General features: G+C 40.7%; 1 protein-coding gene across 1 annotated transcript; it reads left to right on the forward strand.

The window, feature by feature from the left end:
- ARSH (arylsulfatase family member H) lies at nt 1–27,455 on the forward strand. The gene is made up of 9 exons (XM_054473094.1): nt 1–157; nt 3,454–3,575; nt 6,461–6,586; nt 8,392–8,815; nt 11,973–12,109; nt 17,455–17,589; nt 20,741–20,903; nt 22,667–22,788; nt 26,362–27,455. The coding sequence occupies exons 1-9, from the start codon at nt 66–68 to the stop codon at nt 26,727–26,729; spliced, it is 1,689 nt and encodes a 562-aa protein (XP_054329069.1). The 5' UTR covers nt 1–65; the 3' UTR covers nt 26,730–27,455.
- The last annotated feature ends 441 nt before the right edge of the window (nt 27,456–27,896 follow it).

Raw genomic sequence — 27,896 nt, forward strand, 5'->3', positions numbered from 1 at the left:
CTTTCAGGAGCTGCTGGCTGTCAGTGTCCCTGTGCTGTTTGTTTTGCGGTGTTGATGGCACATTTATGACAAGAAACACCAGACCCAACATTGTCCTGCTGATGGCAGATGACCTTGGAGTGGGGGATTTGTGCTGCTACGGTAATAACTCAGTGAGGTAAAGATGGACTCTGACCCCCTCCCTGTATGTGGGAGTCTCCCATGCCACAGTGTTCACGTATTTGCCGTTGCAGAGAAGGGTTTCTGGAGAGAAGTCATTGTCTGATGTTATCAGCAGGAATAGCAGAGGTCACTGGAGAAAATTGCAAAATGTCAGGAGACCACTTAACATCCCAGTTTCTTTAGTTTCTAGCTGTTGGTGGTGGCATTTTCATTGTTGGGCAAAATTTACATTTAAAAATTGGCCTTTTTTGGTCAGGCGTGGTGGCTTAAGCCTATAATCCCAGCACTTTCGAAGGCCAAGGCGGGAGGATTGCTTGAGCCCAGGAGTTTGCGATTAGCCTGGGCAACATAGGGAGACCCTGTCTCTACAAAAATAATTAAAAAAAATCTACTGGGACATGGTGGCGTGCGTCTGTGGTCTCAGCTACTCAGGAGGCTGGGGCAGGAGGATTGCCTGAGCAAGGGAGATTGAGGCTGCAGTGAGCTATGATCCCACCACTGCACTCCAGCCTGGGTGACAGAGGGAGACTCTGTTTAAAAAAAAAAAATCACCTTTTAACCATTTTAAAGTGAACAATTCGGTGGCATTTAGCACATTCACAGTGTTGGACAACCATCACCTCTGTGTAGTTGCAGAATTTTTCACCCCCCCAAAGAAGACCCCCATTTCCCATCCTATCCCCATGCCCTGTTAACCACAAATGTACCCTCTGTCTCTATGGATGTGTCTCTTCTTAGAATTTCATGTACAAGTAATCATATAAGTATTTATTTTCTCAGGCTGCCGTGACAAAGGTCCACAGACTGGTTGGCTTAGATAACATCAGCTTATTCTCTCACAGTCCTGGAGGCTGGAAGTTCAAGATCCGGGTGTGGGCAGGGCTGGTTCCTCCTGAGGCCTTTCTCCTGTCCTTGTAGATGCCGTTTTCTCCCTGTGTCCTTACAGGGTCGTCCCTCTGTGTGGGTCTGTGTCCTTCTCTCCTCTTCTTATGAGATGTCTTAGTCTGTTTCAGACTGCTATAAAAGAATACCATAGACTGGGTGGCTTAGAAACAACAGACATTGATTCTCTCACAGTCTTGGAGGCTGGAAGTCTGAGATCAAGGTGTCTGCAGGGCTGGTTCCTCCTGAGGCCTCTCTCCTGGGCTTGGAGACGCCATCTTCTCCCTGTGTCCTCACAGGGTCATCCCTCTGTGTGTGTCTGTGTCCTCATCTCCTCTTCTTATAAGGACCCCAGTCCTATTGGATAAAGGTCCACTTTAATGACCTCATGCTACCTTAATCACCTCTTTAAAGACTCCATCTTCAAATACAGTCACATTCTGAGGTCCTGGGGGTTAGGACTTCAGCATAGGAATTTGGGAGGGACACAATTTAGCTCATAACATATGGTATGTGGTGTTTAGTGACTGGCTTCTTTCACTTAGCGTAATGTTTTCAAGGTTCATTCATATTGTAGCATGTGTCAGTACTTCATTCCTTTCCATGGCTGAATAATTTTTCATTATATAGACATACCACATTACTCTACAGTTTTAAAAATATCTTCCTTGAATTACTTCTAAAGTCTGTGGTACCCGGGGCTCTTTATTTCTCTACTCTCTATTGATAGGCCAATCTGGCTCTTGTAAAAATACATAGCATCTTTTAGTGTGGATTTAAATAACATTGTTTCTTCTTGGAATGCAGATCACAGTCTAGTCCTATATTTTAAGCATATATTTGTTGATTGAAAGGCATTGGTCTTCTTCTTATTATTTTCTTTCTTTCTTTCTTTTTTCTTCCCTTTTTCTTTTTCTTTCTTTCCTCTATCTCTTTTTTTTTTTCCTTTTATTTTTAAGACAGGATCTCACTCTGTCATACAGACTGGAGTGCAGTGGCATGATCTTGGCTCATTGCAGCCTTGACCTCCCAGGCTCAAGTGATCCTCCCTCCTCAGCCTCCTGAGTAGCTGGGACTATAGGCATGAGCCCCCACACCCGCCTAATTTTTGTGGTTTTTCTTTTGTTTTGTTTTTTTTGTTTTTTGTTTTTGTAGAGGTGGTGTTTTGCCATATTGCCCACCCTGGTCTGAGCTCAAGTGTTCAGCCCCTCTTGGCCTCCCAAAGTGCTGGGGTTACAGGCGTGAGCCATCACATTCAGCCTCCATTATCATCTTTCTGTGGGATTATGGAAAAAAAATGTTGTACCCATGGGATCAAGATTGGATATGGTTTAGCTTTGAGGAGAACAGGCACGTCTTTTTTTTAACCTATAAGTTTTACAAAATTTTTGCAATATATTAGACAAACAAAATGGGAAATAAATTAAACTCAAAAATGTCACAATTTGGTCATAAAATCGGTCAATTTTACCGTAAGATATATATTAATGGGAGGCTGAAGTGGGAGGATCATTTGAAGCCAGGAGTTTGAGACCAGCCTGGGCAAAATAGCAAGACATGTATCTCTGCATAAAATTTTAAGGCCAGGTGTGGTGGATCACACCTGCAATCCCAGCAGTTTGGGAGGCTGGGGAAAGTGGATCACTTGAGGTCAGGAGTTCAAGACTAGCTTGGCCAACATGGTGACACCTCATCTCTACTAAAAATATACCACTGGGCGTGGTGGCTCATGTCTGTAATCCCAGCTAGTCAGGAGGCTGAGGCAGGAGGATCACTTGAACTTGGGAGGCAGAGGTTGCAGTGAGCCGGGATCGCGCCACTGTACTCCAGCCTGGGTAATAGAGTGAGACCATGTCTCAGAAAAAAAATTAAATTAAATACAAATTTAAATAAATTAATAGGGCATGGTAGCGCACACCTGTGGACCTAGCTACCTGAGAGGCTGAGGTGAGAGGACCACTTGAGCCCAGGGAATTCAAGGTTGCAGTCAGCTATAACTGTACCACTACACTCCACCCTGGGCAACAGAGCAAGAGACTGTCTCTTAAAAAAATATGAAACACATTAAAATTTTACTTAAATTACCCATTAATTTTAGGTCCTTGATAAGAAGAAATTGGCTAATTTTTCCATTGAAATACATTTTTTTCTCAGACTCATAAAACTGTATACCGAGTGACCTGTATTCATTTGTAATAGTTTTGACTAAACATATATTTTAAACTTACATTTCCATTTGCTTCTAACCATCAATGCATATAAGGAAATAGACAGATTAAAGTTTTAAAAAGTTGGATTTTAGGTTTACCAGAAATAGAGTCAACTTGACCCAGAATAGAATAGCTTTGATCCTTGATCACTGTATTGAGAATTTTTAGAAACTCACCTGCTGAATTCTTTGGTCTGCAGCACACCTAATATTGACCGCCTGGCAAGTGAGGGAGTGAGGCTCACCCAGCATCTCGCAGCTGCTTCCATGTGCACCCCAAGTCGGGCTGCCTTCCTGACTGGCCGGTACCCCATCAGATCAGGTGAGGCAATAAAAAGGCAGCAACATTTCAGTCTCACCAGAATGCATTCTAATGATTAGTTTTTGCAAATCTTTATAAGAATTCTCAAAAGGTCACTCAGAGTGTTAGGGATCTAAATTCAAAGGTGGTTGTTATCCCTGGGCAACTTAAATATGTGTGCCTCTCACCAAGTACCACTGCACCTGCCCATCTCTGTGCATATAGTGACAAGGTTTAGGCCTCCCGGGGGCAATTTGCCAACTTATGGTCAACACTCCCATTTTCAGGTACTTGTGCTAAGATTTCTCAAGAGACCCCTGATGTCTTTAAGCTAGCAGAGACCATGCAGTGGTTCTGAGATAAGTAGATCAAATCCATCTCTGCAGATGAGATTGGAAAACTAGACACAGTTGGGAAAAAAGGTATAACTGAGAAAACAAAAAGGAAATGAAACTTTTACATACTCCCTTACTTGACCCCATCATTTCAAGATTTAGACTTACCAAGTTGATATAATGACAATTAAATGTTTTCCTTTGCTTCTTAGCTTAGGATCAATACCTACAAACATCCACTCAAGATCAATATTATGAACAATTTTTATACCCAGCTAAAATATAGTGGTGCCCTTAGACACTATTGAAGTGTTCATGGTTATCAGACTCTATGTGAAATATTGTGTCATGCTGCTGCATTTTGTTTAATTCTAGTATTTGCTGGTCATAATTTTAGTATACCTGTCTTCACAGTTTAATTTTTCAGTGAAAAATTTTTCTGTATGAATTTTCTTCCTTCTAAGTAGTAGATTCTCATCCAATACATTCAAAGAATGAATTAATTAGGTTAATGAGAATTATACTAAAATTAAGAGTAAACATTGAAAGTTTTTGTCCCATAAATATTGATTTCTTATTATCTTTTTTGTTGCCTAATGACCTTCTGTCATAATTCAAGGTTCTCCATTTTGTTCAAAATAGTTTGGTTTCTAGATAAGCAGTCTCTATATAACACAGTACCATGTATGAAGAGGGATAAAGATATGAATTTGTATGAGTTTCCAAAAAAAACCACACTTATAATTTCGGGATTTCAGGATTTTTTCTTTCTTTCTTTCTTTTTTTTTTTTTTTTGAGACAGACTCTCGCTCTGTCATCCAGGCTGGAGTGCAATGGTGTGATCTCAGCTCACTGCAATCTCCACCTCCCTGGTTCAAGTGATTCTCCTGCCTCAGTTCCTGAATAGCTGGGATTACAGGCATGCACCACCACACCCGGCTAATTTTTGTATTTTTAGTAGAGATGGGATTTCACCATGTTGGCTAGGCTGGTCTTGAATTCCTAGCCTCATGTGTGATCCACCTGCCTTGGCCACTCAAAGTGTTGGGATTATAGGAGTGAGCCACCATGCTCCGCCTAATTTCAGGGAATTTTAAGTATTGATTATGGTGAAATAAAATTTATTTTAAAAAATTAAGAAAAAAATTAGGTGATTGGTGGAGAGATTTCAAGTCATTGCCATGTGTATATTTTTAATCATTTGACACAAACGGTTCAGTTTAATTCATTCTACTTATCAAAAATTTCAGCAAAACAGTTCAACAGCAAGTTAATGGTCTAATGCTTCCCTTAATAAAACTGTTTCTCTTTCCTATCAATGGCACTATCTAGAGTCTACTTTCTTCTTCTTCCAAGGTAGGATCCTTGAAATATATTTTTTTCTTTTGAGATGGAGTTTCCTTCTTGTCACCCAGGCTGGAGTGCAATGGCATGATCTCAGCTCATTGCAACCTCTGCCTCCCAGGTTCAAGTGATTCTCCTGCCTCAGCCTCCTGAGTAGCTGGGATTACAGGTGCCTGCCACCAAGCCCAGCTAATTTTTGTATTTTTAGTAGAGACGGGGTTTCACCATGTTGGCCAGGCTGGTCTCCTGATCTCAGGTGATCCAACCACCTCGGCCTCCCAAAACACTGGGATTACAGGTGTAAGCCACTGAGCCCGGCCTGAAATTATCATTTATTTATTTCGTGCTGATCTTCACTTGTGGTTTTCTTGTGAATTCCTTTTAAACTATAGGTGTATAATATTGTCCACCAGTATAAATCTACATAAAATAATATGGAGGCCAGGCACGGTGGCTCACATCTTTAATCCCAACACTTTGAGAGGCTGAGGTGGGTGGATCACTTGAGGTCAGGAGTTAGAGACCAGCCTGGCCAACAGGGTGAAACCTCGTCTCTACTAAAAATACAAAAAAAAAAAAAAAAAAAAAAGCTAGGTGTGGTGGCACACATCTGTAATTCCAGCTAGGGAGGTGGAGGCACGAGAATTGCTTGAACCTGGGAGGCGGAGGTTGCAGTGAGCCGAGATGTTGACACTGCACTCCAGCCTGGGTGACAGAGTGAAACTCCAACTCAAAAAAAATATATATATATATATAATATATATGTATATATACACACACACACATACATATGAAAAAGAAATTGTTATTCCTACACTTCTTCATTTCAGATTCTCAAGGATACTTTTAAAAATGTATTTATAGCCAGCTAAATACTCGAGTATTTATACCCAGCTAAAATGCAGTAGTGTCCTCAGATACTATTGAAACATTGAAGGTTAGCAGCCTGTATATGAAAAACTAACGAAGTTTATTTGTTGTTAGTCTGAAATTCAAATGAATATAACTAAGTGTCCCGTATTTATTCTGGCAGCCCTAATTCCAAGGGAATGTTTGCATTTAGCAAGTGAAAAAAGGAGAGTCAAGGACGTACAGCCAGAAAGCAACAGAAAACTTGGGGAAGAATGGCTTTGAGGAGGTGCGGGAGGAGAGGACTTTAAGCGTGTCGGGATAAATTCGGTATTAGCAAAGACTATGGTGCTAACTTATTGACTTCTGTGAATTTAGGGATGGTGTCTCCCTACAACCTGAACCGTGCCCTCACGTGGCTTGGTGGGTCAGGTGGTCTTCCCACCAATGAAACGACTTTTGCCAAGCTGCTGCAGCACCGTGGCTACCGCACGGGACTCATAGGTATGGCGCCGGAACTCTGACCTTGGAAACGTGATGCTGCAGTCTCTCTGTCATCGTGTCTAAGGTGTTTCCGGGGATGTTGGCTTTGTGCGCGCCAGTTTGACCGACTTATCTTTGAGATAAGACAGTTGGAGAAGGAATTGATCACACATTGATTGAGCATGTGTAGAATCAAGGGCATAATATTGGAAAAGCAATGAGAACAGAAAGCAAACAAGTGTATCCAAAGTTGCCACTAAAATGGAATGTTGTGTTGGAGGGATACGATGTTCGTGACACCATTAATAGCAGAAAAACTAGTGAATTTGTAGAGAAGTACTGTTGAAATTGAAAACTTACAGCATTAAGAGTTGTCAAATGGAGGCAATTGCTGGTCGATTTAGATCACGTAATATTCTATGCCCTTTTGGCGGGGGTGGGGGTTTGGGGCGGGGGGACATGAGCTTGTGAGGGAGCCTTTCACTGAAAAATAAGTTTGTAGAATTCCAGTCCTAGAAGATAGTCCTCTAAGAATACCTTGTGTGATCAAATCCTTTTGGGAAATGCTACTCAAAAGCATTGTATGGTCCACTATTTTTGAGGATTCCTAATGTGACTTGTAAGCCACAGCTCCGAGATATCCTCAGTTAAAAAAAAGGTTAAGAAATTTTCCATCAGTAGGGCATGTATTCCCATGCAACTCCCAGCAGCGTCCTGTGAGTGGGAATTCTCTAGATTAGCTTTGAGCAGCGTTCTTACATCATTAGAGCACGGGATTCAGATCTGACTCTGCTACTATTCATTAATGTGACTCAGGCTTCTGAATAAATCTAGATAGCTGGGCACAGTGGCTCAGACCTGTAATCCCAGCACTTTGGGAGGCTGAGGCAGAAGAATTTCTTGAGGCCAGGAGTTCAAGACCAGCCTAGGCCACCATAGCAAGACCCTGGGTCTACAAAAATAAAATGTTAAAATTAGCTGGGCATGGTGGCACGCACCTATAGTCCCAGCTACTCAGGAGGCTGAGGCAGGAGGATTGCTTGAGCCGAGGAGTTCGAGGCTACAGTGAGGTATAATCATGCCACTGCGCTCCAGCCTGGGCAACAGAGCAAGACTCTGTCTCTTAAAAAGATAATCTAGACAATGTGTTTTTTATTCATAATAAAGGGTCTGGGAAGTGTTGAATACAATAATGTGTGCAGACAAATCAGAACATGACCTGGCCCCCTAGAGTATGTGCTTGATAAAAGGAATTACTTGCATTATCAGAATCATTTGGTTCTTAATGAAATTCTTTGGCTACTTTGTCATCCCTAGCTTGGGGACCTAGAAGAGGTGTTCCATCTATAAATAAAACCTCGGTTACCTTTCAGTGAGACGGAATAAGAGGGTCGGAAGGCACTGCTAGATGAAAGCATGAATGTGCGAGGTGCACCGAAAGTCCTTGGTATTGTCCCCACCAAACAACCAAGACATCGATTCTGGCTGCCTAGCAAGCTCCAGATACCTGGAAAGTTTCTCATTGTTCATGAGGTTGTTTGGTACCAAGCAAAACGTTTCTTCTGAATGAACACTAGGCTCCTCTCCTTGTCGCAAGCAAAGAGGCTCCTGCTGCATGGCTTTTGTCTGAAAGAGGCATATTGTAGGGAGAAGGCTGTTGGTAGCATGTCTATACCAGGGAGGTATTTGGGGATACCCAGAAAAAACCATGATGACAACAGAATGAAAGTTATATTTGACTTTTCCAAAGGGAAGCCCACATTCTAGAAACAGACCAGCATTGAATGCTGCCATGCTGCCATGGTACGATTTTGTTTTACTTTTAGGAAAATGGCACCTGGGTTTGAGCTGTGCCTCTCGGAATGATCACTGCTACCACCCGCTCAACCATGGTTTTCACTACTTTTACGGGGTGCCTTTCGGACTTTTAAGCGACTGCCAGGCATCCAAGACACCAGAACTGCACCGCTGGCTCAGGATCAAACTGTGGATCTCCACGGCAGCCCTTGCCCTGGTTCCTTTTCTGCTTCTCATTCCCAAGTTTGCCCGTTGGTTCTCGGTGCCATGGAAGGTCATCTTTGTCTTTGCTTTCCTCGCCTTTCTGTTTTTCACTTCCTGGTACTCTAGTTATGGATTTACTCGGCGTTGGAATTGCATACTTATGAGGAACCATGAAATTATCCAGCAGCCAATGAAAGAGGAGAAAGTAGCTTCCCTCATGCTGAAGGAGGCGCTCGCTTTCATTGAAAGGTATTTAGCCATTTCTTGCCTGATTTCCTGCATGGAAATTTTATTTTTATTTCACAGCAGGTCATCACACCTTGATAACATGGCCTTTAAAAATCTTTTGGAGACAATGTGCGGCATTTGGCTTTCTGTTCCTGCATTAATTTGCTTAGAATAATGGCCTCCAGCTGCATCCATGTTGCTGCAAAAGACATGATCTCATTCTTTTTCATGGCTGTGTAGTATTTCGTGGGATATAATGGGAGCTAAACATGGAGCCTCCATGGACATAAACATGGAAACAATAGACTGCAAACTTCTAGAGGAGGGAGACAGGGGGACCAGGGGCACATGGCTGCAAGACTACCTATTGGGTGCTCTGCTTACCCCCTGAGTGCAATAGACCCGTGTAACAAACCGGTACATGGAGACCCTGTATCGAAAATAAAAGCTGAGGAAAAAAAATTTTAGGTGACATTGTGATAGACTTGAATCTCCTCTTAGGTAGAATAAAATAGTTAAATTTCCTGCAAATTTTGAATGCTCAAAAGGCAAAACAAAAAACAAAAAACAAAAAAAAACCCATAAAAACATATTTTGCTCACTTCCCAATTTTTAATGTTTTAATTTTTTTTTTTTTTTTTTTTTTTTTTACTTTTTGGGACAGGATCTCACTCTGCCACCCAGGCTAGAGTGCAGTGGTGCAATCATGGCTCACAGCAGCCTCGACTTCCCAAGCTCAAGTGATCCTCCCACCTCAGCCTCCAGAGTAGCTGAGACTACAGGCATGTACAGGATGCCTGGCTAAGTTTCGCATTTTTTTTAGAAATGGGGTTTTGTCATATTGCCCAGGCTGGTCTCAAGCTGCTGGGCTCAAGTGATTCACCCACCTTGGCCTCCCAAAGTACTGGGAATACACTATGCCTGGCCACTTACCCCTTTTTTAAAAATGAAAACTGGAGTTGCCATATTTTAATCTATATTGCTTCAGTGTGGATTGTTATGTAAATTGATTAAACCTGGGGGGTAAAATTTTTTTTCTCTGTCTCAGACACAGCCAGAAGAGCTCTCTGTCCATGAACTATTGGGAAGTGGCTCTGTATTTATAGATACCTAGTTTTAAGTTTTCTGTGTTCAACATAAGCTATGCAGGCATAACTATAATGAGCTCTCATCATCCCATACCAGCTCACTTCTACATTACAAATTATTATTATTATTATTTGGAGACAGGGTCTCACTCTGTCACTTAGGCTGGAGTGCAGTGGTACAATCATAGTTCACTGAAGCCTCAAACTCCTGGGCACCAGTGATCCTCTCACCTTGGCCTCCTGAGTAGCTGGGACTACAGGCGCACATGACCACACCCAGTTAATTTTATAAAATTATTTTTCCATAGAGACAAGGTCTTGCTATGTTGCCCAGGCTGGTCTGGAACTCCTGGGTTCAAGCGACCCTCCTGCCTTGCCCTCCCAAAATGCTGGGATTACAGGTGTGAGCCATTGTGCCCAGCCTAGATTACAAATTAGAGGCACATCAAAATTGTTGGTGTGGATTCTCATTGACACTGTTTGTCACCTTCCTTAGTGGGGTTGACAGGGAGTGGAGAGGGGAGGATATATTGTTCCTCCACCAGGCTGAAGGGTATGCAGTGGAATATCATTCACTCATATGCCCCTGTGGCCATCAGATTCATTATTTATTCCAACACAACCGTGAGAACAGTGATACAGCCACCCACTCAGCTCTCCATTCATCTTACCTGCCCTTCCCATCTCAACCCATTTGCTTGGGCTATCTTTTTGGGAATATATTCAATCTCCATCTCCTTCCCTTCTTTCTCTGCTGGTTGTGAAAAATGTGTAAAGGAGTAGCTTTAGAATGACTGCATGTGACATTAAAATGCAAAACACAAGATCAGGTGTGGTGGCTCATGTCAGTAATCCCAGCACTTTGGGAGGCTGAGGCAGGAGGATTGCTTCAGCCCAGGAGTTTGAGACCAGACTGGGCAATATAGTGAGCTCCCATCTCTACAAAAAATGTACAAAATTAGCCAGGCTTGGTGGCGTGTACCTGTGGTCTCAGCTCCTTGGAAGGATGAGGTGGAAGAATCACTTGAGCCCAGGAGGTTGAGCCATGATTGCACCACAGCACTCCAGCCTGGGCAACAGAGTGAGACCTTGTCTCAAAACAAATAAATACATAAAAAGCAGAACACAAAAAGCAAGATGTAAATAAGGGGAATTTATTTCTCTCTTGGGGTAGGCAGGCTACAGATACAGTGAGGTTATTCACACCTCAGCTTTTATCTTGTTCTCTGCCATCCTTTGTGAGCAGCCTCATGGCCCAAGGTGGATGCCAAAGCTCCAGCCATCAGACTTATGTTCCAGGAACCATGAAGGAGGTAGAAGAAAGAAAGAAGGGAAAATGGAGAGTAAGGAGCATCAAATCCTTACTGTGGCACATCTGAGTCTGTCCTTAAGATATGATTCTTCTGAACTCATACCTAAAAGAACACTTTGAAACAATAGATGAGGAGAATTCATACTTTTTAACCCATTCAACAAAGATTAAAAGATTTATTAAGCTGCTACTTTATGTCAGATGCTAAACTGGACACAAGACAGTATAAAATGAACTGGGTTAAACATTTTTGTTGTTGTTGTTAAGGCAGGGTCTCACTGTGTTGCCCAGGCTGGAGTGCAGTGGTGTGATAATAGCTCACGGCAGCCTCCACCTCCCAGGCTCAAGTGAACCCCTTGCCTCAACCTCCTGAGTAGCTGGGATCACAGGTGTGCCATTAAGCACAGCTATATTTTTGTATTTTCTGTAGAGACAAGGTCTTGCCATGTTGCCTGGGCTGGTCTCAAACTCCTGGGCTTATGCAATCCTCCTGCCTCAGCCTCCCAAAGTGCAAAGAATATAGGCATGAGCCACTGTGCCTGGCTACATGAAACATTTTACTGGGAACACAAATGTTCTGTTATCCTTCATTCCTCCTCATATCCTTTCAACATAAATCTTGTGGTATTTACGACTCACAGGAGTGGTATTGTCATGTAAACTACATAGAAAACCTCCACCAACTATTATGAGATCTTTTTATCAATGCAGAATTGCATTTAAATGATGGAAATGACTTTGTTTGTGAAGGTAATTTTGGTAACTTTCTACCCCTTAGGTACAAAAGGGAACCTTTTCTCCTCTTTTTTTCCTTCCTGCACGTACATACTCCACTCATCTCCAAAAAGAAGTTTGTTGGGCACAGTAAATATGGCAGGTATGGAGACAATGTAGAAGAAATGGATTGGATGGTGGGTAAGTATTCAGTAACAGAACTGTAAATATCTGAAGTACGGGCTACAGAAAAACAAATCTGTACTAACTGTCTCAAATTATGTCCAGCCCCTTGCATAGCATAGACACCTGATAAGTATTTGTTTCATCCCTGAATTGGATTAAAAGCTGGCTTTTAATTGTTCAGCAATACCAGTGAAATATATTCCCCAAGATAAGTCACAGTTTGTAAATACAAGTTTTCCCATCTTTAAAATAAAGACAGCCACTTTTCTGAAAAACTCATTGGCAAGATAAAGAAAGCTGCACTGTAAAGAATATTGTAATTCCTGGCCGGGCACGCAGTGGCTCACACCTGTAATCCCAGCACTTTGAAAGGCCAAGGCTGGCAGATCACTTGAGGTCAGGAGTTCTAGACCAGCCTGGCCAACATGGTGAAACCCCATCTCTGCTGAAAATACAAAAATTAGCCAGGCATGGTTATGCGGGCCTGTAGTCCCAGCTGCTCGGGAGGATGAGGCAGGAGAATCACTTGGATCCAGGATGCAGAGGTTGCAGTCAGCCAAGATGAGACCACTGCACTCCAGCCTGAGTGACACAGCGAGATTCTGTTTCAAAAAAAAAAAAAAAGAATATTGTAATTTCAATTCCCAATTATTTTGATGGATATAAAAGGTAACGTTATTCTGATTAGTCAGTTCTACAGGAAATACATAGAAAATTGGGATGGGGATTTAACACAACTAAAGCAATTTATTTCAAAGGCATAGTGTTCACTATAAAGAAATGCTAAGGATAATAAACGAGCAGGTGGGAAGAGTTACTGTATGCATTCCAGAATAATAAATAGCTGTGCTAGTTGAATTGCATTTGCCCACCCCCGCCTCTATGTACGTGACAGAGTTGTCCTTCCTCTCAGCAATGGTGTTTCATTTTGGAATACAGTACTTTTCTTCTTCTTCTGAGTGCAAACTTCTGAAAACGGTGCTCTGCCAAACCATTGAAACTAACAATCTCCCAGTTATCAGCCGCCTCTGTTGTTGACTTATATGGAGTGCCTTTGAAAGAAACAGAGCTATTTTAATTTAAATGCATTTAAGGGATGTTAATCAATCACATTTTATTACAAATAACTTTCTTTTCTCTGAAAACCACAATCTAAGTGAGCTATAAAATACTAGTTAAAATTACTGAAGAACTAGTGGTGTCGGATAGGACAAAGAGGGGAATCTTGTCATGGGATAAATTTCTCTTGTATATTTCCACTATGTGTGTTTACCTCTAATTATAGGTACCATTGTAACATTTACTGTCTATATTTAATCCCAAAGAGGAGATAGAATACAGAGAGGGGCTGGGCGTGGTGGCTCATGCCTGTAGTCCCAGCACTTTTGGAGGTTCAGGTGGGAGGATCGCTTGATACCAGGAGTTTGAGACCAGCCTGGGCAACATACCAAGGCTCCATCTCTACAAAAAAATACAAACATTAGCCAGGCATGGTGTCACACGCGTGCCTTGTAGTTCCAGCTACCTAAGAGGCTGAGGTGGGAGGATCACTTGAACCTGGCAGGTGGAGGTAACAGTGAGCCGAGATTGTGCCACTGTACTCCAAGACCCCATCTCAAAAAAAAAAAAAAAAAAAAAAAGAGGCCGGGTGTAGTGGCTCACACCTGTAATCCCAGCTCTTTGGGAGGCCGAGGCGGGCGGATCACAAAGTCAGGAGATCGAGACCATCCTGGCTAACACGGTGAAACCCTGTCTCTACTAAAAATACAAAAAAATTAGCCAGGTGTGGTGGCGGGTGCCTGTAGTCCCAGTTACTCGGGAGGCTGAGGCAGGAGAATGGCGTGAATCCAGGAGGCGGAGCTTACAGTGAGCTGAGATTGTGCTACTGCACGCCAGCCTGGGCGACAGAGTGAGACTCCGTCTCAAAAAAAAAAAGAATACAAGGAAAGTCAGTGCTGCCAGGTTGCCAGTAAGGCATTTAAGCAGAAATGGGGAGAAAAAAGGAATGTGTTAAAGGGAAAAATTTACGGGCTTAGTTAAAGGGAACTAACACTGACATCCAAACTCTTTTTAAGCTTGTTGAACTAAAGCTAAGCTCTGTATTTCTTAATTTAATCTTTGCTGTGGGATGTGTATGTGTGTGTATATATACACACACCCAGCTCCAGTTATTTTATTTGCACGGTATAAATTACAAATCACTTTAATGCATAATACTATAGCCAGATTTAATATGAATTAAGCTATATACACACACACACCATGTTATATACATATATATACACACACACCATATGGTTTACATGTATACACATGTTATGTTTTATACATATACACACATAGTACTGTATGTTGCATATATACACATTTATTATATATAGTTTAATTCCTTGGTAACGAAATACAAACATTGAAACGTGTTACAGTTAAAAATAGCTATAACATTGTAGCCTTTATGGAATTATATAATTGGGATTTTTTTTTCTCTGCTTCTTTTGAAATCGCTTACTATAGTTCTACTTAGTCAAAGGACAATTTCCTGTAAAGGGATTTTCTGTTAAAGTCTGTATCTGAGTATTTATCACTAAGAAATAATTATGTTTGTTTTACAGTATATGTAAATCCATGATGAAGACGTGTTACAAAAGCTAGCAATTGCATTATTAAATGGCTAATATTATTTGACTCAGGAGAAATGTTGAGTAGCTATTTTTCTGCATAACATCTCCCAAATATTCTGAGTTTTCTCCGTCATTTCTTATAAAAATTCTACCAAAATAAAGACATATTGAAAGTCAGACAGGTATCTCTGTGGGTATTATTTTACTATTTAACAATACGAGTATAAAACTCAAAGGTTTAGTAACTTATTAACTTTACTCAAAAATAAGCCATAACAATGCTATACTCATGCAAATGCCAATACAACGTGCAAAATGAACTTAATGAATCTTCAGGAATTCAGTAACATTTTAAACTTTCCAATGAAGAAACTTGTGCCTATGAAAAAACACTTTTAGTCCTTTTTTTTTTTTTTTTAAAGACACAGGGTCTCACTCTTTTGCCCAGTCTGGCTGGAATGCAGTGGTGCGATCACAGCTCACTACACACTTGCCCTCCTGGGCTCAGGTGATCCTCCCACCTCAGCCTCGTGAGTAGCTGGGACTAAAAGTGTGCACCACCGTGTCTGGCCAATTTGTGTGTGTGTGTGTGTGTGTGTGTGTGTCTCTGTGTGTTTTGTAGTGAAAGAGTTTTGCCATCTTGCCCAGGCTGGTCTCGAACTCTTGGGCTCAAGCAAACCTCCCACCTCGGCCTCCCAAAGTCCTGGGATTACATGTGTGAGCCACCAGGCCCAACCTTAATCACTTTTCATTATTGGTTTCTTTCCAGGTGTCTTTGGTAGGAGGTCTTATAAGTGACCTATTACCATTAGTATTTATATATTCATATGCATCTGTGTGTTTTCACTTTAGACACTATACAGACAATTATTTGCATATATATTTGTTTTGGAACAGAAAAAGAATTTGCAGCTACTATATTTGCACAGTATAAATTACAAATCACTTTTATGATTTTTTTATACTATAGCCAGATCTAATGTGAATTGATAATTTACATATAATTATTCTGTTCCCAGAAAGCCTTTACAATCTTTCATCTTACAAACCCTGGGCTTTAAAATATCTTAATTTCTAATTATAGCATTTCTAAAAAATAGTATATGTCACTTCTAAAACAAATCACTGAGTTTACGTATAAACAGTTTTCTGTGCAGCTAGTTACATTTTCTTTTATCTTTGAATGGGACAAGAGCATAGCACAAAGATGATCTAGTGTAAACTAGAAATGCAGTGTGACCTCAGGCCCAGGACGATGTTATCTGTTGATTAGCAAATGCTCAACAGACATCAGAAAGGAGACGAATGTTGTTTGGAATTTTGCTAGAACAGCTTTCTACTTATTATTTTAAAAAACTGTCCTCCTGAGGGATTGTCAACACATTAAAGACAGTGTCTGCTGAGTCTAGCGCAGCATTAATTGTCATTAGATCTTAACCATAACCCAAACAGGAAGAATAACCTGCAATTTCCATGTAGACTTCAGATAGCAGCCAGGACAGCAAAGTCTCTAAGGGAGGCGGTGCTGTGCCCTGCAGTACGGGGATGGCTTTGCTCATGTGTTCCTGGAGGTGTCATTTTGCAAACTGTATTTTTTTAAATTAATGTTCATCGGTTTATTTAACTGCTGGGCCTTATTGGCACTGTCTATTTGAATTGTTTGGGGCAATGATGACATTATATATTATTACACGATTTGTATAATAAAATAGATTGTATTATATATTAAATAATAAAATAATGAACACATTATGCAATAAAATTATATAATAAACCAATACTTTATGTACTATATATGAACTATTCTACATTTTAAATTAATATAATTAATGTATTTAGTATATTTAATATAATTTATATAATTACATAAATATAATAAAATTAATTAAAGTAATAATATGTGACACATAATATCATTCAATTATATAAAATAATATAGTATATATTTATATAAATGATATAAATTTATGATAAAATGTAATATATTATTAGATATGTATCATAAAATTTAATATGTTCATTATATATTATACATTTATTACATATACTCATATTTTATCTTATAGTTAATATATTTTCCTATATGTCAATAAATAAACATATATTTTTACATATTGCATTGATATACAAAATACTATACAATAAAATAATAGTTACATGTTATTATATAATTACATAACAATTTTTACACAATGATATAGTGTATTAATAATCATTATAAACTATTATATAATGATATGTTTCTAGTATTGTAAAGTCATATGGTATAATAATACATAATATGTATTGATTACACATATTACAATATATTTGTTATATTCCATAATTGATTATATTTTAATATATTACAATTCTTTATGCATTTCTAATACATCATCTTATATATTAATATGTATTTGTAAGAAATATGTACTATATATCATACAATATATAATAAATAAATAATTAGTAATTAAAATGTGTGAAAGTATATATTATATTAAATATAACATATTGTACATTATTACATTATATATTAAATATTTTAACTGCTGGATATAATATATATTATATACACTGTATTACATACAGTTTAAAATAGTATATATTACAATATTATATGATTAATTATACAATATTGTGTAGTGCAGAATAACATTTAAACGCTATGTGTAATAAATGCATGGTAGCGGATATGTAATAAAGCAGTGGTGATCTGCATCAAGAGATCAACGTCTTTGTGTCTCTGACCCTCTCCAGGTAAAATCCTGGATGCCCTGGACCAGGAGCACCTGGCCAACCACACCTTGGTGTACTTCACCTCTGACAACGGGGGCCACCTGGAGCCCCTGGACGGGGCTGTTCAGCTGGGCGGCTGGAACGGGATCTACAAAGGTGATTGTGTGTAGAGAACCAATGCCTGTCCATTTAAAATCAGTAGTCTCTATTGGCTTTGCGTTTGCTTGAATTCATTTGCCGTGATGTTCAGATATTTTGATGTGAGTTAGACTCTTATTAAGCTAGACCAAAAAAAAAAAAAAAAAAAAAGCTGCAAATTTTGGGGCAGTTTCCAAGAGCTTCAAAGTAAAATGTTTGAAGCAATGCCAACCCCATGAGAGACAGCATAGGATCTCAATGACCATGTATGGCAGATTTCCCAGCCTCCGCACGATTGACATTTGAGGCTGGAGGATTCTCTGGCTGGGGACATCCTGTGCCATTGTAGGTGTTGAACAGCGTCCGTGGGCTCCACCCACAAATGTCAGTAGCACCCACCCCACAGCAGCGACAACCAGAAATGTCTCCTGACATTGCCCAGTGTCCCCTGGGGGCAAGGTCATTTCTAAGTGAGAAGTGCTCCTTTAGATTAAGCCTCGCTTGGATTCTCAGATGCAGCTTTTTAATTCAATCACATCAATGATGCTATTCATTAAGCTTTAACTAGTGTTATGTGGATCAGAAAAAAGAGTTTTTCATTTGACTGGGGTGCCTATCTCCTTATGGCCAGCAGATTCTTCCAGCTCACTTTGATAGACTTCATGCCGGGTTGTTCAAGAACTCCATGGCACCCACTCTTAGGCATCACCAAAGGCATGCCAACAGAAAGAATAATTTAAAAAAGAATTCTGTATTTGCTATTTTCCCCCTACCCCCTAACCTTCCAAGTAAAACGAAAAAACTAAAAGGGTATCAAAATTGTCATCATTATAAAATCAGAATGTTTGAACTTCCTTGTATTTCATTAAAAAGTTCTGTGTATGTGTGTCTTATATATATATTTTCCTAGATGTATAATCACTATGTATATATATTCATCATATTAATTGTATGTAATATATAATCATATATATTCATCATATGTGATATATAATCCTATATATAGTCACTATGTATATATAGTTACTATATTCATTACACATAACACATATAATACTATATATATTCGCTATATTCATTATATATAATATAATACATGTAATTTTATGTATTTACTACATATAATATACATAATCCTGTACACATTCATTATGTATATATAGTCATTATATTCATTATATATACACACATAATTCTATATATTTACTATATTTATTGTATAGATCATTATATATAATTTTATATATTCAGTATATATGATATAATATATAATACTATATATATTTACTATGTCTATAGTCACTCTATTAATTATATATAGTATATAGAATTCTATATATCCACTGTATAGAGTATACATAACCCTACACATATTCACTATATGTACTCACTATATTCATTATATATTACACATAATCCTATATATATATTCACTATATTCATTGTATATACATAGGATTGTATATACTGGATTATATATTGTAAATTAATAGAAGTGAGCTCCTGAAAGCATTCACCTCCTCTGGCTTGTCATGTGGACTTGCTGTAGTCATAACTGTTAATTAGCAAAGACTAAATTGGTACTAAGCCTAGTAGAAAAAGTGAGGAACAGATTTGAGTCACCATATATATGCCATCTAATGAAGTGTGATTATTACAGTCACGATGATTCTAAAAACTGTACATATTATATATTATAATAATTGTTATAACTGCATGAGTATGTGTGAGTGTAAAGCCCCTGTCCTTAAAAAGCACAGATAACCCTGGAATAGGACTGGCAAAATTGTTGTGAGCATTTCTCAGGCTTTGGGACAGGATGCCTGTTTCTCAGGGTGCTTCCTGTGAAGCGATGAATTCAATGGATAGAGAGATTTAGATCTCCTGGGTAAGCAATGGGTTTTGTTCTAGTCTAGTTACACCCCGCAGCTCTGCCCCACAAAGATACAGATGAAGAAAACATCAGGATGGCTTTATGATTGTATGTTAAAAACACATAGATTTGGTTCAGTGAGCTTGTCGAGTTTTTCTTATAATAAAGAATGGTGCTACTTGGGAGGATCAGGAGGGAGGCTCACTTGAGCCCAGGAGTTGGAGGCTGCAGTGAGCTATGATTGCGCCACTGCACTCCAGTCTGGGCGACAGAAGGAGTCAGTGTCTTAATTAAAAAAAAAAAAAAAAAAAAAAAAGAATGGTGCCAAGAAGCTGAGCTGCCTTTCAACACTGGTTAGACTGGTTAGATCAGTGAATGTGTCTGCAGTGAATTTTACCTCATTTTCTGCTAGAGGCTTCCGGTTTTCTGTTTCTTTGTAATGCTGCCTGTCAGACAGGTGTGCACGTAGAAGACACTCAATAAACATTTCACGTAGGAAGAGACCTTTTCCTCCAGAGAGGTTCCTATTTTTTCTTAAAGAGTCTGGACATATGGTCTTGACACTGGCATTTGGCATAGGGCCATTTTTCTATTCTGTAACAACCGCCTCAATCTCATGATTGATCTTAGGGCAAGGGCTTCATTATTTGTTTTGTGCTCAGAAACACCCAAGGGGACTTTTGTCTAAGAAGTGATTCTCAACTCTGCCTCTGGCCATTTTTCTACTCACACTCCTCTCTTTCTTCCTCTATATGGGAAATCACAGGGTAAAATTTTTTAGCTTGTTCCTCAAGGATCATTATAACGTGGATAAAACCTGTCTTTTTCTTTTCTTTTTCTTTTTTATTTTTTGGAGACAGAGTCTCACCCTGTCACCGAGGCTGGAGTGCAGTGGCACAATCTCAGCTCACTGCAATCTCCACTTCCTCGTCTCTGATCCCCCGACTTCAGCCTCCCGAGTAGGTGGGACTACAGTCATGCACCGCCATGGAGTGCAGTGGCGCGATCTTGGCTCACTACAAGCTTCGCCTCCTGGGTTTAAGTGATTCTCCTGCCTCAGCCTCCCAAGTAGCTTGGATTACAGGCGCCCACCACCATGCCCAGCTAATGGTTTTGTATTTTTAGCAGAGACGGGGTTTCACCATGTTGACCAGGCTGGTCTTGAACTCCTGACCTCAAGTGATCCACCCACCTCGGCCCCCCAAAGTGCTGGGATTACAGGCGTGAGCCACCATGCCCGGCCAATATGGTTGGGTTTTAACTCATCTTTGGTTGTGTTGTAATCTTTGGTTTTAGGTGGCAAAGGAATGGGAGGATGGGAAGGAGGTATCCGTGTGCCAGGGATATTCCGGTGGCCGTCAGTCTTGGAGGCTGGGAGAGTGATCAATGAGCCCACCAGCCTAATGGACATCTATCCGACGCTGTCTTATATAGGCGGAGGGATCTTGCCCCAGGACAGGTATGGAAACAGTGTTTGCTCCTAACCTAGGGTGATATATTTGAACATAAGTGGATATACTTGATAATTCTATGTGTGTGTGTATGTACGTAGTATATTACTTAATTATCAATATTGTGCCCATAGGGCCAGATGTCTTTCTCCCCTTGGTGCATGGTGGAATATTTTGTTTTCTTCTTAGAGTATACCTTAATAACCTTTGTCATATTACACTTATGCCTGTGTGTGTTTGACTGTTCTCATGGATGGGATCTGATTCTCATACATCATCACATCTCTCATAGCTTCTAGACCATTACGCAATTAAGTGTTAAATGATTACTGAATAAAAACATGTATGCATAGAGCAGGTGCGGTGGCTCATGCCTGTAATCCTAGCACTTTGGGAGGTCGAGGCTGGTGGATCACTTGAAGTCAGGAGTTCGAGACCAGCCTGGCCAACATGGTGAAATCCCCAACTCTACTAAAAATACAAAAATTAGTCGTGTGGTGGCACGTTCCTGTAATCCCAGCTACCTGGGAGGCTGAGGTGGGAGGATTGCTTGAACCTGGGAGGTAGAGAGTGCAGTGAGCCGAGATCTCGTCACTGCACTCCAGCCTGGGTGACAGGGTGATGCCCTGTTTCAAACAAAAACAAAGACGAAAACAAAACACATATGTGTAATTGCATGTGTGCTAGATGATATTATTCTTTCTGGTTTGCACTTTGTCTATGAGCTTATTTTTTATTTTATTTATTTATTTTTTTTGAGACAGAGTCTCGTCCTGTCACCCAGGCTGGAATGCAGTGGTGTGATCTCGGCTCAGTGCAATCTCTGCATCCCGGGTTCAAGTGATTCTTCTGCCTCAGCCTCCTGAGTAGCTGGGACTACAGGCGGGCGCCACCATGCCCAGCTAATTTTTGTATTTTTAGTAGAGATGGGGTTTCAGCATGTTGGCCAGGATGGTCTCGATCTCTTGACCTCGTGATCCACCCACCTCGGCCTCCCAAAGTGCTGGGATTACAGGCACGAGCCACCGGGCCTGGCCTTGTCTATGAGCTTTAAAATGAACAAATACATCCTGTGCTTTAACGATTTAATTCCATGTGTGTGGGGTGATATCTATTCATTAAATGTGAACTTTTATTGGAATCAAAAGAGCGTAAATAGCTTAATTTTTCCAATCCATAACAGTAACTCATATTGTCTTGCAAGGTATCAGGATAATAGTTCTAGCTGTTCTCGTCTTCCATGACCTCAGAAAATGAATGTTTTGTTTCTCTTTCTTTTTGTTATAAAATGAGGGAAAAGGAGAAAGTTTTAAGAATTCCTTCTTCTGCCGGGCGCCTTGGCTCACGCCTGTAATCCTAGCACTTTGGGAGGCCGAGGCGGGCAGATCATGAGGTCAGGAGTTCGAGACCAGCCTGGCCAATGTGTGAAACCCCGTCTGTACTAAAAATACAAAAATTAGCAGGGCATGGTGGCATGTGCCTGTAATTCCAGCTACTTGGGAAGCTGAGGCAGGACAATTGCTTGAACCCGGGAGGCGGAGGTTGCAGTGAGCAGAGATCGCACCATTGCACTCCAGCCTGGGTGACAGAGCAAGACTCTGTTTCAAAAATAAATAAATAAATAAATAAATAAATTCTTCCTCTTTCTCTTTCACCTCTTTCTCTTCCTCCCCTTCCTTTTCCTCCTCCTCCTCCTCTTTCTTCTGCTATAAAATGCGTGACTGAACCATGCCTCTCTCATCACCTTCTACACACCCCCTTCTCTCCCAAGAGTGATTGACGGCCAGAACCTAATGCCCCTGCTGGAAGGAAGGGCGTCCCACTCCGACCACGAATTCCTCTTCCACTACTGTGGGGTCTATCTGCACACGATCAGGTGGCATCAGAAGGACTGTAAGTACGAAGGCTGTGGACCCGTGGAAAGACGATAAGGGCCCGGTTCCTGTCTCCTTTGTCTCCTGGAGGAAGCTGCACCATGTGCAGATATTGCCCAGCCATGATGGTTCTTTTTCGCTGGGAAAGCCACATAAACAGTGCACTGCAGTAGGATTTTATTTTATTTTATTTTGAGATAGGGTCTCACTCTGTCACCCAGGTTGGAGTGCAGTAGTGCAATCTCGGCTCACCACAACCTCCGCCTCCCGGGTTCAAGTGATTCTCCTGCCTCAGCCTCCTGAGTAACTGGGACTACAGGCACCTGCCACCATGACCAGTTAATTTTTGTATTTTTAGTAGAGACGGCGTTTCACCATGTTGGCCAGGCTGGTCTCAAATTCCTGACCTCAGGTGATCTGCCCACTTCGGCCTCCCAAAGTGCTGGGATTACAGGTGTGAGCCACGGTGCCTGGCCTGCAGTAGGATTTTAGAGAGATGTGTTTGTGAGAGAGATTTGTGCCCAAAGGGTTTTATTTTAAATTTTTAAAATATTTATAAAATAGAGACGAGATTTTACTATGTGGCCCAGGCTGGTCTTGAACTCCTGAGCTCAAGTGATCCTCTCTTCTTGGCCTCCCACAGCCGATCCACTCAAAGCATTTTAGCTTCGGGAGGTGAGTGTTGACACAGACAGACCAATGCCGTTGCAATATTTTCATGACTTAGATTTCCAGAGAGAAGGGGATATGCCCTACCACACAGGTTCACGGTGGGAAGCGCCAGGGCTTGGCTCGGAAGCAGAGGCAGGAGGGAATGAGGAGCCCAGGCAATAGCCTTTATTATTAGGCTTTCCAAGGGAAAGATCAGGCAGGGCAGGGTGAAAAGCTTCACACTGGTAGTTTGAGTAATTACAGTAAGTTTGGAGCAACAGAGAGTGTCCCTAGTTGCCTGGTACCTGGTGCTGGGTTGATTTAGGGCAGAGAAAATATCACCTTACTGTGTGAGAGTTAGATAAAGGAGGTGGATGCTTGCATAGGAAGCGTGTGTTCCTAAATGAGTTGTTACTATTTGTATTAGTCCATTCTCACGTTGCTAATAAAGACATACTCAAGACTGGGTAATTTATAAAGGAAAAAGTGGTTTAATGGACTCACAGTTCCACATGGCTGGGGAGGCCTCACAATCATGGTGGAAGGCACATCTTACACGGTGGAAAGCAAGAGAGAATGAGAGCCAAGCGAAAAGGGAAATGCCTTATAAAACCAGCAGGTCTCGTGAGACTTATTCCTTACCATGGGAACAGTACGGCAGAAACTGCCCCCATATTCAATTATCTCCACTTGGCTCTGCCCTTGCCATATGGGGATTATTACAACTCAACGTGAGATTAGGGTGGGGACAGAGCCAAACCATATCACTATTTTTAGGAATCAGCTAGCCCTGGGAGGAGCAGTCTTTCCCCAAGTCTATAAGGCCCCTCAAGCTGTCAAAATACTAGCCTGGCACAGGGGCTCACAGTTGTAATCTCAGCACTTTAGGAAGCCAAGGTAGGAGGATTATTTGAGCCCAGGAGTTTGATATCAGCCTGGGCAACATTGCAAGACCCTGTCCCTACAAAGAAAAAAACAAGAATTAGCCAGGTATGGTGGCATACAACTGTAGTCCAGCTACTCAGGAGGCTGAGTGGGAAGTTTGAGGCTGCAGCTAGCAATGATCGTGCCACTGTACTCCAGCCTGGGCAACAAAGTGAGACCCTGTCTCAAAAAAAAAAAAAAGTCAAAACGTTATAGGATACAGAAAATTAAGACAACATGATTAATGTGTGTGTGTGAGTATGCATTAGCTTGTGTGAATGTATACATGAGAGAGAGAACAAGAGAGAAAGAGAGACTATGAATACCCACAGCTTAGGGATGACTGAAGTAATTATTCTAGCAATGAGGAGTAAATTCTTCAATGTTATCTGCAGGGTGGTTGCTTATCTCCACCTTCCTTCCTTTCTAACATCCTAGTGATTGTTTCTGTCCCACATTCACGCCATGGGAGTCATGCAAACAAATATAAATTAACAAATAGTATTGTTTGCCTTACACCTGTAAAGAAAGGTCTTTTGGAGTCATTGCATGAAATTCCAGAATTCTTACTTGGTTGGATTTAACTTTATTTGCAGGAGGAATTTTCTCTGATGGGATCAGTCACTTGTGGTGTGATGTATCTTCATTTTGATGTGGACAGTCCCACATAAAACAATTACAAAAGCAAAAATAAGTAAATAAAAACCATGTTTTTAAGATTCTATATGAGTGCAGGACATGATCAATGATAAATAAAACAGCCCCGTAAACAGCATAAGCCTCCCAAATTTAACTATAGAGGATTATACAGTAGAATTTTTTGTTATTATTTTTTGTCATCATAATTTCAGAAGTTGGGAGCATGGGGCTGACACAGTGCTCAGTGCCACGGTCATGGGACCAGGGTTCTTTTTTTCCACTTGGCCACCTCTGACATGCTAGCTTTCATTCTTGTGCATCTCACCCCATGGTTGCAAAGTGGCTGCAGTTCCTCCAAGCATCACACCTGCTCTCCATGCAGTAAGGAGGGAAAAAACCAAAGGCGGTAAAGAATCCAGTTAGATGATTTGATCCTATTTTAGTAGGAAAGCACAGCTTCTCTGTAAGATCCCACCAGTAGACTTCGGTATAATCCTCATTGACCAGAGGCTGGGGAATGCTTATGTTTTCTATCTAAAATTGATCTCTGCAGCCAGGCATGGTGGCATGTGCCTGTAATCCCAGCTACTCGGGAGGCTGAGGTGGGAGAATCACTTGAACCCAGGAGACAGACGTTGCAGTGAGCTGAGATGTTGCCACTGCACTCCAGACTGGGCGACAGAGTAAGACCCTGCCTCAAAATAAACAAATAAGTAAATAATAAAAAATGAAAAATAAAATTGATCTCTGAAAATAGATTTGGTAACCATTTCGTATCAGAAGAAAGAAGAAAAGAAGGGAGGGAGGGAGGGAGGAAGGAAAGGAAGGAGGAAAGGAGGGAGTGAGGGACGGAGAGAAGGAAGGAGGGAAAGAAAGAAAAGAAGGAAGAAAACAGAAATGGAGGAAAAAAGGAAGGAAAGAAGAGAGCGAGAAAGAGGGAGGGAGGAAGGGAAGAGGAGGGAGGGAGAGACAGAAGAGGGAGGGAGAAAAGGATAAAGAATGATTAATTTTGCCAAATTACTTTTGTCAATTTCAGATGTGAAAGTGGTATTTAGCCTTGGATCATTTTTAATTTTGTTTGTACCTAATCAGACTGAGGTAGAATTTTAATTTGGTATTCCCAGAATTACCCTATTCCCACCTGGGTCATCATTATCTCCAAATGTTCTCATGACAAGATTTCTAAAAATGTCTGCAAGTTTGCAGTAAAATTGTGCATTGTTCTTAGAGTTGAAGAAATGCTACTGTTGCTGTATAATTCTGTGCAGAAGAGTATTATCAATCGCTAGAAAAAGCATTTGAGAAAAACATCTTTAACGAAAAGAGTCCTAAAATCACCACAAAGATGGTATCATACATAATGCAACTTGTTTTTTAGGTGCAACTGTGTGGAAAGCTCATTATGTGACTCCTAAATTCTACCCTGAAGGAACAGGTGCCTGCTATGGGAGTGGAATATGTTCATGTTCGGGGGATGTAACCTACCACGACCCACCACTCCTCTTTGACATCTCAAGAGACCCTTCGGAAGCCCTTCCACTGAACCCTGACAATGAGCCATTATTTGACTCCGTGATCAAGAAGATGGAGGCAGCCATAAAAGAGCATCGTAGGACACTAACACCTGTCCCACAGCAGTTCTCTGTGTTCAACACAATTTGGAAACCATGGCTGCAACCATGCTGTGGGACCTTCCCCTTCTGTGGGTGTGACAAGGAAGATGACATCCTTCCCATGGCTCCCTGAGACCATGGGGACCACGTGTTACCCACCACAAACTTACTGTTACAATGGTCATAGGAGCAGAGCTCACCTGACTGATTCATTCCATTTGGGATAAAAACTGATGGCCCAACTCATTGTTTTATCCTCAGAAATCAGTTCTTTCAAGAGCTCGGTGAAATTAAAGTGGGTCCATATAACAGTGAACCCGGAGGGGAACATTTGTTGTATAATTTTTTTCTAGTATATAATTGTGCCATTGCCCAAGGAAAAGAGCAAATCAAAGTGACTTCAGCAGATTCTTGTAGAGCTTTTGTTCCTAGAATTCATGGAAGCATCAGGTCCAATGTCATAAGTTAGAAACTTCTGCTTGCAGATTCTATACCCAGGCATGCTAGCTTTCTAATAAATCATGATAAGTACTTAATTTTTTCATGAAGCAGAGGGTCACATAAAACTTGAAGTAGTACTATTATAGTCAGTTTGACTTCTTGATTTTCTCTCTTTCCTTCTTTTCTCTTCCTGTCCAATACACATCTGGTTATGAGAAAAAATGCTGGGCTGAAGTACTTGACTTTGCTTCCTCATAGCTATATCATCGTGGAAATGTCTCTGTGATTTGGTTTCTTCATGTGTAAAATGAGGAAAACAAGTGTCTACTTCACAGAGTAGCTATGAGGATTACATGCATTAATTAATGTGAAATCGCCTTGTGTAGAATAAGCAGTCAATAAATATTATTATTACAAATGTTGTTGTAAGCATCATCAATTGCAGTTAATTATGATTCCTTAAACACAAAATAAGAAAAATGGCAAAGAGTCAACATTTAAGAAAAAATAAAGAAACATGGCTAAAACAATTATTTAATTGAAGAAAGGCATTTGGCAATACACATAGGAAGTAATTCAAAGCAGGATAAACAAACATAAATCCAAAATTTGAAGCATTTGTGACTGCAGACTACAAAACACAAAGAAAAGATCTACAGATGGATGCAGGGCATGTGAGCCCCAAATTGGGGCTTAGCCCAGGAGGGTTCTTGGCTTCCCTCAGGAAATAATTCAAGAGTAAGCCAGTGGTGGAAGCAACAGCTTTATGGAGAAGGTAGTGTCACAGTTCTGTGACTGCTCCTGCAGAGAACAGGAGCTCAGGGCACTGCTGCAGCCATATTTATACCCACTTTTAATT

Source organism: Pongo pygmaeus, chromosome X (genome assembly GCF_028885625.2).
Source record: "Pongo pygmaeus isolate AG05252 chromosome X, NHGRI_mPonPyg2-v2.0_pri, whole genome shotgun sequence".
NCBI classification, from domain to species: Eukaryota; Metazoa; Chordata; class Mammalia; order Primates; family Hominidae; genus Pongo; species Pongo pygmaeus.